The sequence below is a fragment of the Hemiscyllium ocellatum genome, chromosome 10, assembly GCF_020745735.1.
Source record: "Hemiscyllium ocellatum isolate sHemOce1 chromosome 10, sHemOce1.pat.X.cur, whole genome shotgun sequence".
Lineage (NCBI taxonomy): Eukaryota > Metazoa > Chordata > Chondrichthyes > Orectolobiformes > Hemiscylliidae > Hemiscyllium > Hemiscyllium ocellatum.
Genome location: NC_083410.1, coordinates 4,428,032 through 4,440,866, shown reverse-complemented (window position 1 = coordinate 4,440,866; position 12,835 = coordinate 4,428,032). Strand labels below are relative to the sequence as shown.

The following is a 12,835-nucleotide window of genomic DNA, read 5'->3' as shown; positions in this document are numbered from 1 at the left end:
GGAGATGCTCCAAATAAATTGAATCAGTTTGCTCCATTTGAATTGATATTTGGACATAAAGTAAGAGGGCCTTTAAAATTAATTTAGGAAAAGTTGATCAATCTGAAGTTAGAGATTTTATGGTTTGATATTATATCAGAAGTGAGAGAAAGATTTAATTGTGCAGGTGAATTAACTAGATAACATTTGAAGGTGTCACAGCACATAATGAATCAAGGAGCAGATAATAAATCTAAAACTTATGCATTTATCTGTGGGCATAAAGAATTGATGTTGTTACCAATAGTAGGAGATCCCTTCAGAGCAAGGTTTAGCATTCCTTATAAGATTCAGAATTTCAGTCAGGTGAATAATCTGATAAAATATTTATCAGGTATGTCATGTGATTGTGCTGAAATACTTCTATGACAGAGAGAGGGAACCGGAGAAACAGGTATTTGTTACTGCCACTCAGAGTGAGGAATAAAATCCAGATGATTTTGATTTTGATGTGCCTCAGAATAACTTGAATAATGAGGAAGTCCTTAAGAAATGGGATAGGGTAGTGATCTATCTGCCCCAGGAACAGAGAACTGAATTGCAAGACTTGAGGACCTATGCAGAAAGAAAATGGAGTGCACTAATGCTGTAGTACATGAGATTGATTTGGGAATGCTATTCCAATAGAACAACACCACAACAGGCTTAATCCTCTCAAAGCAGTGCAGGTTCAGAAAGAAGTGGAAACAATGCTCTAAGAAGACATCACAGAGGTGCGTCAAAATGAGTGGAGTTCACAAGTTATGTTAGTTCTCAAACGTGGTTGTACTTAAAGAATCTGCATGGATTATTGGAACGTCAACACTGTGACAAATCGAACTCATATTCAATTCCGAGGCTGGCGGATTGTGTTGGTAAAGTAGGACAAGCCACTTACATCACAAAGTTCGACTTATTTCGCAGTTATTGGCAAGTACTTTTATTGGAGAGAGGAAAAAAGGTTTCTGCTTTTATAACCCTAAATGGGCTATTTCAGTTTAAATTGATGCCATGTGGAATGAAACATGCACCAATCACTTTTCAAAGACTGATGAACAGAGCTGCTGCAGGATTGATGAATTGTGCCATCTACATGGATGACGTAGGACTCTTTAGCCATGCGTGAAAAGATCACGGAGCATTTGGCAGAGATCTTTCAGAGACTACAACAGGCAAAACTTGTCATAAACTTGATGAAAACAGGCATTTTCAGTTCACAAACTTGGTCATGGATGGATGACGTCAAGAACTGTGAAGATGAAGGCCATTGAGGAATTTTCAATGCTGTCTTCACAGAACGAAGTGCTCCAATTTTTGTGATTGAAATTTGTACAAACTTTAATAGCATAGTGGCACCATTGGCAGATTTGTTAAAAAAAGAACCTGAAATTGCAGTGGACAGAACAATGCCTGGAGGTGTTTGAGAATTTAAAAGCACTATTAACCATGGCACCAGTTTTAGCCACAGCAAATGTTTAAAAACCCTCCAAAGTCACCATCGACACAAGCGATGTTGGTGCTGAAGCTGTGTTCTTACAGGAGGATGATTGTGAAATAGCAAGGCCAATTAGTTATTTTTCGAAAAAACTCATATCCACCAGAAAAACAACATTCACCATTGAAAAGGAGTTATAAAGTTTGATATTGGCCTCACAATATTTTAATGTTTACTTTGCAAACAGTGTATCCGATGTAATTGCGGATACTGATCGCAGCCTTTTGACATTTCTGGAAAGATGACTTTGTTAGCGTCTCATGCTACAAATATTTAATTTACAGATTGTACATATTGTGAAAATATTATCACAGACACTTTATCATGAGTTTTAAAGAAAAATGCTTATATTTGGCAGAAATGGTAGTATTCAATACTTTGTACAAACAGAATTAGTATAACATGTGTAATTCTAGATTAATAAGCTATGGATCCAATAATATAATAGATTAAAAAGAAGAAAAATGATGAAGACATATTTTATTATGATGGTTTATTTTTTTCTTCAGGGGCAGGGTGTTACAAAGTTGGGTAGAATACTTGTAGATTGGGAGGCAGAAGATTAGTATTTGGTGTTTGTAAAGTGCTAGGTGGGAGAGGAAGCAACGCATGGTCCCTTTAAAAGATCGTGTTTTTCTGTGTTTAGAGATTTACAATGGATGTCTGTGAACGACAGCTTGAACGTTTGCAAGTGCACAGAGAACCCACATTTAAACATTTGTATTGAAAGCCCATACAATTAGCAGACCAAGCAGCAGTTTTTATTCAGACAACAGTCTTCTGAGTTTAGCCAAACAGTTTGAACCTGATACAGATGGACGATGCTTTATCTGAAATTCTGAAATCCGAAAAGCTCCAAAATCCAAAGTCTTTTGTGAAATTTTTTTCTCCATAACAAGTTTGTTTGATGTGCCAACAGTTAACCCAACTCCACACCCACTTGTCCCACATCACTCAAATGTGACATGGTGAAGTGGCCCAGCACTGGCAGGTGTCAATTCTGTCTCAGCGCTTGTAGTATCCAGGTGTGTCTGCTGTTCAGTTTTTTTTATTTCAGAGTGAAACTGTCACTTATTCCAAAATTTAAAAAAAAATCCGAAATCCGAAAACTAGCTGGTCCTGAAGGTACGGATAATGGATTGCGTACCTGTACTTAGATATCAAAAGTCAAAAATGTGAAACACAGCAGGTCAGGTAGCATCCAAGGAGCAGGAGAGTCAATGTTTCAGGCATAAGCCCTTCATCAGGAATGCTTGAACGTCAACTCTCCAGCTCCTCGGATGCTGCCTGACCAGCTGTGCTTTTCCAGTGCCACACTTTTTGACTTTGATCTCCAGCATCTGCAGTCCTCACTTTCATTCTGATGCTAAAACCTATTAAATTTAAATATGATGGTTTTGGAAACCTAGGACCAAACTTCTTATTATGAAGGTGTAAGGGTACATTACTTTTGAAAGTGTTGAAAAGCTATCAAGGATTTAAAGAAGCATAGAGAGTCCAGAACAAGGAAACAATGTAACATTTGGTTGAAACAGCTAAGAGCTGTGTTGCCAGAATACAAAACCAAATTTGAACTTTGGCCAATCAGTGTAAATTATACCCCAAGTTACCAAAATCCAATCAAATTTGAAAAAACAAATACTGTTTTGACAACACAAAACCAATGAAATGATTCAATGTTTTGGGGTATGAATATCAGACATTTTGAACAGTTACCCAAAGCGGCAAAGAGCAGCTAGCACCAACAACTAGAGAGACTGCTAACAGAAACATGTGCTCTCTTAAAGGTACCTTTATCTATCAATGACATGTGAAGCAAAATCCTTAAGAAGCAGAAAAGAAGACAGAGGAAATTCTACAGAGAACACCCAGCAAAGCTGACTGGTTTTGAAACATGATCTTTTTTTTGTAAATCGTAATTGGGATTTTTATTGGACCTGTAGTGTAGAGGGGAAAGTAAAAGATAGGTTTAGATAAAGGAATTATAAATAATTGTTAGTTAATCATTATCTGTTAGACTTTAAAAAGTTGTTATTTTTTACTTTAAATAGTGACTTTTGGGATCGTTCTTTGCCTCTCAAATTTTAACAGATTACAGCATGGGATGAATCTTTTTGAGTTGCTGGTTGATTGTAGCAGAGGGGTTTACCCCGTGTCGTAACACTATGTAAGAAATATTGATATGTCATCATGGGTATAAAAGAAGAGTGTAGTTGGACAAAGATCCCAGAGAAAACTGCCACTTGCTAGAGCTAATGCCCCCTAGCTGTCAAGAGAGAATTATGGGCTCTCACAGCCTCCTCTCTGTCTTAGACAAAACACCGTCTGAATAACAACCATGCTAACGGCACAGCTAGTTAATATTCTTGACAGGAGACTTGATTGTGAAAGCACAAAAGATTCCAGAAGACATGTAACCAGGCTATAATGTTCTAAATGCTATTTTCTGTTACATGAGTGGGATTTGTAACTATGGAACAGCATACTATGGGAATCTTGTTTTATTTGGGACTAGTTAGTAGTTAGAAGGGGTTTATTTGGCTTATTAATAATTTAGTTAATTTGTTCACTGTTAGAGTTACATAAATAAATTGTCGTATATTAATTGCGAAGTGCGTGTCAGAGGTTTAATTCATTTAATAACTAGAAGTTGCTGAAAGGCAGGTTACACCACTTTCCACCCTCCTTAAACAGATTATAAGACAAGGTGCTCCTCTTGGGGTGTTTTGGTTTTACTTCTTGGGGGAGGGGTGTGGGGGGGTGGGGGGAAGGGGTTAACCTCTGCTTTATAACAATATAAATGACTTAGATGGAAATGTAGATAGGTGGGTTAGTACATTTGCAGGTGATACAAAGATCAGTGGAGTTGTGGATAGGTTGGAAGGTTGGCAAAGGATACAGCGGGATGTAGATCAGTTGCTGGTATGGGTGAAGAAATGGCAGATGGTGTTTTATCCAAGTAAGTGTGAGGTGCTGCACTTTGGGAGATCAAATGTTCAGGAAAAGTACACAGTTAATGGTAGGATCTTGAAAAACATTGATGTTGAGAGAGACTTGGAATTCAAGTTCACAGCTCCCTGAAAGTGGTTACACTGTAGATAGGATTGTACAGAAAGCACATGCATGCTTGTGTTTACTGGGTCAGGGAATTGAGTATGAGAGTCAGGGCGTCATGTTGCCACTTTATAAGACTTTGGTTAGGCCTCACTTAGAGTATTGTGTTCAATTCTGATTTCTACATTACAGGAAGGACGTGGAGGCTTTGGCGAGGGTGCAGAAGAGGTTTATCAGGAGGCTGCCTGAATGAGAGGATATGAGCCAAAAGGAGAGGCTAGAGAAACTTGGGTTGTTTTCTTTGGAGCAGCAGAGGCTGAGGAGAGGCTTGATAGAAGTCCATAAGACAATGATATGCATAGATATGATTGATGGTCAGAATCCTTCTCCTTGAGTTGAAATGTCGAATACGATGGGGTATGCGTTTAAGGTGAGAGAGGGTAAGTTCCCAGGAGATTTGAGAGGCAGGTATTTTACACAGCGAGTGGGAGGAGGCTGGAATGCATTGCCAGGGGTAATGGTGGAGTCAGTTACAATTGGGGTGCTTAAACAAGCCACATGAATATTCAAGGAATGGAGGGACATGGACCATGGGCACACAGAAGGGATTAGTTTCATTTGGTGTAATGTTCAGCACAATATCGTGGGCCAAAGGGCCATTTCATGCGCTGTACTGTTCCAGGTTCTATCAGGGTTCTGGATGATCAGAGTGCCCAGTAATCTCAGGCTCTGGGAGGGTCAGAGTGTGCAGTAATCTCAAGGTTTGAGAGGGTCTGAGTGCTCAGTAATCTCAGGGTTTGAGAGGGTCTGAGTACTCAGTAATCTCAGGGTTTGAGAGGGTCTGAGTACTCAGTAATCTCAGGGTTTGAGAGGGTCTGAGTGCCCAGTAATTTCAGGGTCTGGAAATATATGGACATGGAACAATTGTTGGTGAGGAAGCCTGAATCTGAGTGAATGTGAAGAAGAAGCTGAGATGATTCAGATGGAGTGAACTGCTCTTGACTGCTCCTTGCTGCAGAGTGAAAGGGTCCTGCTGAACTTCAGTTTCTTGCCTGTTTTATAACTGCGTACTCCGAGCTCGTTTCAGCAGCTGTTACTGTCGGCTGGCTGCTTCCTTGTCGGTGAAAGTGAAGCTCAGTATAATGACATTCCCCTTCAGCCGGCTGGAATCGAACACAAACATCATTCAGTAATTTCCTCACAGGCACTGGGAGGTGCTCATTTGTACACAGCAAGATCCCAGCAGCAGCGCTGAGCAGATGGTCTGTTTTGGTGAATGTGGGGGAATGGACTCTCATCACCCTGGGAGTGCAGCAAAACCTCTCTGCTCTCTGCCAAAGTATTGCCCAGGGATATTTTACATCCATCTGAGGCAGCAGAGGGGATCCAGATTTCACTCCTTGTCCAAAAGTGGGGCAGCTTTTAAAGAGCAGCACTCCCTCAGTACTGCTCTGGAGAGTCAGCCCAAAGTCTGTGCTCAAATCTATGACTGAGGCTTGAATTGATATCCATCTGAATGAGCAGCAAGAGAGTTCCTACTGAACCCTGGCTGATATCCAAGGATGTAAGGATCATGATTCAGGAGGGGAAAGTTGGAATGCTGTCTCTTTCCCCCCCCCTTCTTAATCTCAGGTGCTGAGGTCAATGGAGCCAAGCTCCTCTCTTCCCCAACTGCAGTCGCTCATTTGGGGCAGAGCAGGGATTGAATCTTCCGAATCAGGGCTTGTTATGGGTTTCAGCTCCTCACAGACACCAGACAGCAATCGGTTGTATACTGAGGGAATGAAGAACATTGGGGGATGGTGAAGGAAGGTGGAATTGAGATTGAATTACAGCCACATGGTCTTGGCTCATTCCCCCTTCTTAATCTCAGCCCTCAGAGGGTCCCCCTGCACCTGAACAATCCATTAGGAGGAACATAGACCCCAGAGCATTCTGTCTGTGATGGTAATCCCACAAAATGTGACAGCATTTCCCAGGCACTGGAACATTGTGGACATTTCTGTCCATGCAACTTGTCCCAAGATTAAAAAGAAGAAAATAATTGACTGATTTTTGATTATTTTCAGCCAGAACCCATTGTGGAACAGAGACTCTCTGTGTGTTACAAGTTATGATTTGTTATCGTTCTGGTGATACTGAAGTTCCTCCAGGATGTGGCTTCTGTTTCACAAAATGCAGCAAACACCAACAGCGGTGTCCCATTTCCTTACCACAACAGGTGGAACTGCCACTTGCTCACTGCTCCATGTTCGGTCTGAAAGAAAACAGAATGAAATCTCTTCAGCATGGAGCCAAGTCACAATCGAGCTCTTTAAACTGGGAAAGATGGTGAGGGGAAAATGCCAGTGTGACTTTGGGCAGTTTTAGAGGAAGGTAGCTGGTGGGAATCCTGGACACTGCTCTCCGTTATAACGCTCATCATGTCAATCAGACAAACTCAGCACAGAGAGAGCACCATCGACCAATCACACCCACATTAGATTTTTTAAAATGTTATTATGCTCAACCTCACAGCCCTGCTCTTTATCAGTGACCCTCTACATCCTTCTTCCCCAAATACCTGCCCAAATCCTTCTTCACATTTGTTATGGAATCAGCTTCAAACAGTTTTTCAGGGAGAGTGTTCCAGACCCCATTAACTCTGTCCGGGGAAAACATTTCTCCTTATCTCTGCTCTTTTGTGATGATAAGTAGTATGTAAAATATATCATTTCTGTAATTTGGAATGATTAAAAAGAACAGACACTTTTGAATATAGGTTTGCGCTGTTGAGATTCTTTTAGAAGGTCAGAAATTTTAGAAACAGGAAAGGAGAGTGGAGACAGCATTCCAGATTTTTTTGGCCTCTGAATAGTTTCAGATGTAGAGGAAAAGCTTGCAAAGATAGTTCTGGATCGGAGTGAGATTAACAGGGTTGTTGTCATGGGGGCCTCTAACTTTCCAAATATTGACTGGAAATACTATAGTTTGGCTACTTTAGATGGATCGGTTTTTGTCCAATGTGTGCAGGAAGGTTTATTGATGTAGTATGTAGACAGGTCAACAAGGCGCAAGGTCACATTGGATTTGGTACTAGGTAATGAACCTGGCCAGCTGTTAGATTTGGAGGTAGGTGAGCACTTTGTTGATAGAACACAATTCGGTTATGTTTACTTTAGTGATGGAAAGGGATAACGCAGGGCAAGAATTATTGCTGGGGGAAAGGCAATTATGATGCAATTAGGCAAGATTTAGAATGCAGTGGATGGGGAAGGTAACTGCAGGGGATGAGCATACTTGAAATCTGGAGCATATTCAAGGAACAACTACTGCATGTGCTTAATAAGCATGGACCTGTCAGACAGGAAGGAAGTGGTCGAAAGAGGGAGCCATGGTTTACTAAAGATGTTGAAGCCATTGTCAAGATTAAGAAGGAGGATTATGTCAGGATGAGAGGTGAAGGCTCAGTTAGGGCATTTGAGAGTTATAAGTTAGCCGGGAAAGACCTGAAGTGAGAGCTAAGAAGAGCCAGGAGGGGACACGAGAGGTAGTTGGCAAGTAGGATCATGCAAAACCTGAAAGCTTTCTATAGGTATATCAGGAACAAAAGAATAACTAGAGAAAGATTAGGGCCAATCACGGACAGTAGTGAGAAGTTGTGCATGGAGTCTGAGGAGATAGGGGAAGCATTAAATGAATATATTTCATCAGTATTCACACTGGAAAAAGACAATATTGACGAGGAGAATACTGAGATCCAGGCTACTAGACAAGATGGGATTGAGCTGAAAATGTGTTGCTGGTCAAAGCACAGCAGGCCAGGCAGAGCATCTGCAAACCTCATTTTTTACTCGAAGATGGGATTGAGGTTCACAAGGAGGAGGTGTTAGTAATTCTGGAAAGTGTGAAAATAGATAAATCCCCTAGGCCAGAAGGATTTATTCTAGGATTCTTTGGGAAGCCAGGGAGGGGATTGTAGAACCTTTGGCTTTGATATTTATGTTGTTATTGTCTACAGGAATAGTGCCAGAAGATAGCAAATGTTGTCCCCTTGTTCAAGAAGGGAAGTAATTATATACCAGTGAGCCTTAATTTGGTTGTGGGTTAAGTGTTGGAAATATTTGAAAGAGACAGGATTCATAATCACCTGGAGAGGAATAAGTTGATTAAGGATGGTCAACACGGTTTTGTGAAGGATAGATTGTGCCTCACAAGCCTTATTGAGTTCTTTGAGAAGGTGACCAAATGGGTGGATGAGAGTAAAATGGTTGATGTGGTTTATATGGATTTCAGTAAGTGTTTGATAAGTTTTCCCAAGGTAGGCTATTACAGAAAATATGGAGGCATGGAATTGAGGGTAATTTAGCAGTTTGGATCAGAAATTGACTAGTTGAAAGAAGACAGAGGGTGGTGGTTGAAGGGAAATGTTCATCCTGGAGTTCAGTTACTGGTGGGGTCCTGCAAGGATCTGTTTTGGGGTCACTGCTATTTCTCATTTTTACAAATGACCTGGATCAGAGTGTAGAAGGATGGGTTAGTACATTTGTGGATGACACTGAGGTCAGTGGAGTTGTGGATCATGCTAAAGGATGTTGCAGGTTACAGAGGGACATAAATAAGCTGCAGAGCTGCGCTGACAGGTGGCAAATGGAGTTTAATGCAGAAAAGTGTGAGGTGATTCACTTTGGAAGGAACAACAGGAATAAAGAGTACAGGGCTAATGGTAAGATTCTTGGTAGTGTGGATGAGCAGAGAGATCTAGGTGTCCATGTACATAGATCCGTGAAAGTTGCCACCAGGTTGATAGGGTTGTTAAGAAGGCATATGGTGTGCTAGCTTTTATTGGTAGTCATGAGTTTTGGAGTCATAAGGTCATGCTGCAGCTGTATAAAAGTCTGGTGTGGCCGCACTTGGAATACTGTGTATAGTTCCTGTATTCCTGATGAAGGGCTTTTGCCTGAAATGTCGATTTTCCTGCTCCTTGGATGCTGCCTGACCTGCTGTGCTTTTCCAGCATCACTCTAATCTAGACTATAGTTCTGGTCACAGCATTATCGGAAGGATGTGGAAGTTTTCGAATGGGTGCAGAGTAGGGTGATGCCTGGTATGGAGGGATGGTCTTATGAGGAAAAGCTGAGGGACTTGAGGCTGTTTTCATTAGAGAGAAGACGGTTGAGAGGTGACTTAATTGCGACATAAGATAATCAGGAGGTTAGGTATAGTAGACAGTGAGATTCTTTTTCTTTCGGTGTGATGACTGGCACGAGGGGACATTACTTTGAATTGAGGGGTGGTAGATATTGGACAGACATCAGAGGTAGTTTCTTTATTTAGAGAGCAGTAGGAGCATGAAGTGCACTGCTTGCAACTGTAGTGGACTCACCAATTTTCAGACATTTAAATGGTCATTGGATAAACATATGGATGATCATGGAATTGTGTAGGGTAGATGGGCTTCAGATTGGTTCCATAGGTCAGTACAATATCGAGGGCTGAAGGGCCTGCACTGCGCTGTAATGTTCTATGCTCTGTTCTAAAACCATTCTGGAACAGGAATTCAATGCTGCCATTCCAAGAAGACACATGAATGCCATCTGGGAATTGGGAGAACCTCTGGAATGTTAAATAAATAGTAGCTTCTGTGTTTATGACAGACAGTGTAAATGCATTAAACTTTCAGTTTTGTTTTGAGTTCTGTTTGATAAACACAATGTTTAAGTTGAAAACGACCAAGAGTTGAATTCAGAATGAAGTTTGAGTTTCTCTCCCAGCTCGAGTTTTCAATGGAGAAGAAACCAGTCACCACAGCAACAATGTTTTTCCCATTTGTGAACTTCTCCAAACAGGGAGAATTTGGGACAGAAACCTTCAGCTTGTTCAAATTGAAAATGTTGAGACATTAGAACATCGATTGACTCATGCATTTGAATTCAGAGAAAAACCACGGAATTGTTATGGCAGTTCAAGACAGAGAAATGAACAGGAATCAGGACATTGGGAAAGTACAGAGTTGAGATTGAAGTATAATTTCCCCAGTTTTGTGCCTCTGTAGTGGTTAGTGATGTGAATTTGGGTGCAACATTGTTTTGATGAGTGTGTTAATGTTGTTCTCAGTGTAATAAATATATACACACAACCTGGCGTATTACTTTCTCTCTTTGTGTAATAAACGTAAGTTCCATTGTTAAAGAACATCTGCAGCCTCGTGTGAATATGTCCCGGTGAGTGACCATGATGGTAAGTTGTGTCAATCCGACAAATGAGCTGCTCTAACCATGAGCTTATCAATAACATCAGGAATCTAACTGTGTTAAATAGAGATTTGGAACAGAGTAATTCCTGCCCAATGTTGTGAGAATGATGGAATAGTTTGCTTACCATTTACTGTTGCATACACAATGTCCTGGTCTTCAACAGGGTTCCTAAATAAATGCAACCCATTAGATTTATTGCACATTTACCACAGAACAACACTGTCATCTTCACAGTCTCAAGGATGGTGGATTTTATACTTTTCACCAAACTTGATTCTTTTTTTAAAAAAAGCAGAACAACAAAGGAAAGAATTTGACCGAACCAGAGGGCATGCTGGGAAACTTGGCCGAGTCGTTGTTGTTTCCATCTGTGGAAGGGAGAGATTTCTTCAAGCAACTTACTGCACTTTCAGCTGGTACAGACAGAGAGAGAAACTAATGTTCGATTGGAGCTGGAGCAAGTCATCAGCAAATGGATTTGTGACTTTCCTCTGGCCTGTGATGTGATCAGAAGACTTCTGGTTCACGTCCAGTTTTATTGTTAAGGGGCCTCTCTGTGAAGGGGCAGCATTTCTATCCCTGAGCAGATCATCTGGGTTCAAATCCCAACTGGCCAAGAGAGGAGTCAGAACAGATTGAAAAGTAACATTTCCCAGTGACTTCTCTACAATGGAATAAGAACCAGCTAAAAAGTGAGAGTGAGGAAGGATTAACCCTCAGGCTTTCAGAAAAATAGCTGACTTTAGTTTCTGGTTTATGTAAGTTTCAACTCTATTCATGTATAAACTGCTCATGTTTTAACATCAATAAACCAATCATTTAGAAAAATGTTTATAGATGGAATTGATTTTTATCTCTCTCATCCCAGAGGTTCAGATAGATTTTTCCCCAGCAGGGAGGAATGGACAATAAAGGCTTGGACTGCGGTCAAGGTGAAACCATGAGTCTCTGGTTTCCAATCAAGACCCTGTCCTGCAGCTCGCGTTAGGAGCTGATGATCAGAGACTTGAATCTTTCCATCAGAACACAACAAACACAGCATGTTCACTGGATTGCAGCAGTTAAAGAAGGCAAATCACCACCACCTTCTCCAGGGGAATAAATGCAGTGCTCAGCCATTGATGCCTATTTTCAATAGATAATAGACAATAGGTGCAGGAGTAGGCCATTCTGCCCTTTGAGCCTGCACCACCATTCAATATGCTGTTCCTGCCTTATCTCCATAACCCTTGATTCCACTATCCTTGAGAGCTCTATCCAACTCTTTCTTAAATGAATCCAGAGACTGGGCCTCCACTGCCCTCCGGGGAAGAGCATTCCACACAGCCACCACTCTCTGGGTGAAGAAGTTTCTCCTCATCTCTGTCCTAAATGGTCTACCCTGTATTTTTAAGCTGTGTCCTCTGGTTCGGCACTCACCCATCAGCGGAAACCTGTTTCCTACCTCCAGAGTGACCAATCCTTTAATAATCTTCTATGTCTCAATCAGATCCCCTCTCAGTCTTCTAAACTCAAGGGTATACAAGCCCAGTCACTCCAGTCTTTCAGTGTAAGGGTAGTCCCGCCATTCCAGGAATTGACCTCATGAACCTACGCTGCACTTCCTCAATAGCCAGAATGTTATTCCTCAAATATGGACACCAGAACTGCACACAATACTCCAGGTGTGGTCTCACCAGGGCCCTGTACAGCTGCAGAAGAACCTCTTTGCTTCTATACTCAATCCCTCTTGTTATGAAGGCCAGCATGCTATTAGCCTTCATGTACCTGCATGCTTACCTTCATTGACTGGTATACAAGAATACCCAGATCTCTTTGTACTACCCCTTTACCTAAATTGATTCCATTTAGGCAGTAATCTGCCTTCTTGTTCTTGCCACCAAAGTGGATAACCATACATTTATCCACATTAAACTGCATCTGCCATGCATCTGACCACTCACCTAACCTGTCCAGGTCACGCTGTAATCTTCTAACATCCTCCTCATATTCGCCTTGACACAGCTTAGTATCATCAGCAAATTTGCTAATG

The 12,835-nt window shown here is 41.3% G+C and overlaps 1 protein-coding gene across 2 annotated transcripts in view; it reads right to left on the bottom strand.

Annotated features, from left to right (window-relative positions):
- Window positions 1–3,097: 3,097 nt before the first annotated feature.
- LOC132819617 (polymeric immunoglobulin receptor-like) overlaps window positions 3,098–12,835 on the bottom strand; it is a 28,957-nt gene continuing 19,219 nt past the window's right edge. For both annotated transcript variants that reach the window (XM_060831198.1, XM_060831199.1), the window contains exons 6-8: window positions 10,928–10,971; window positions 6,781–6,824; window positions 3,098–5,730 (exon numbers count right to left, since the gene is read on the bottom strand). In XM_060831198.1, the coding sequence (XP_060687181.1) occupies window positions 5,608–5,730; window positions 6,781–6,824; window positions 10,928–10,971 (211 nt within the window). In that variant the 3' untranslated portion in view covers window positions 3,098–5,607. The remainder of the gene's footprint in view (window positions 5,731–6,780; window positions 6,825–10,927; window positions 10,972–12,835) is intronic.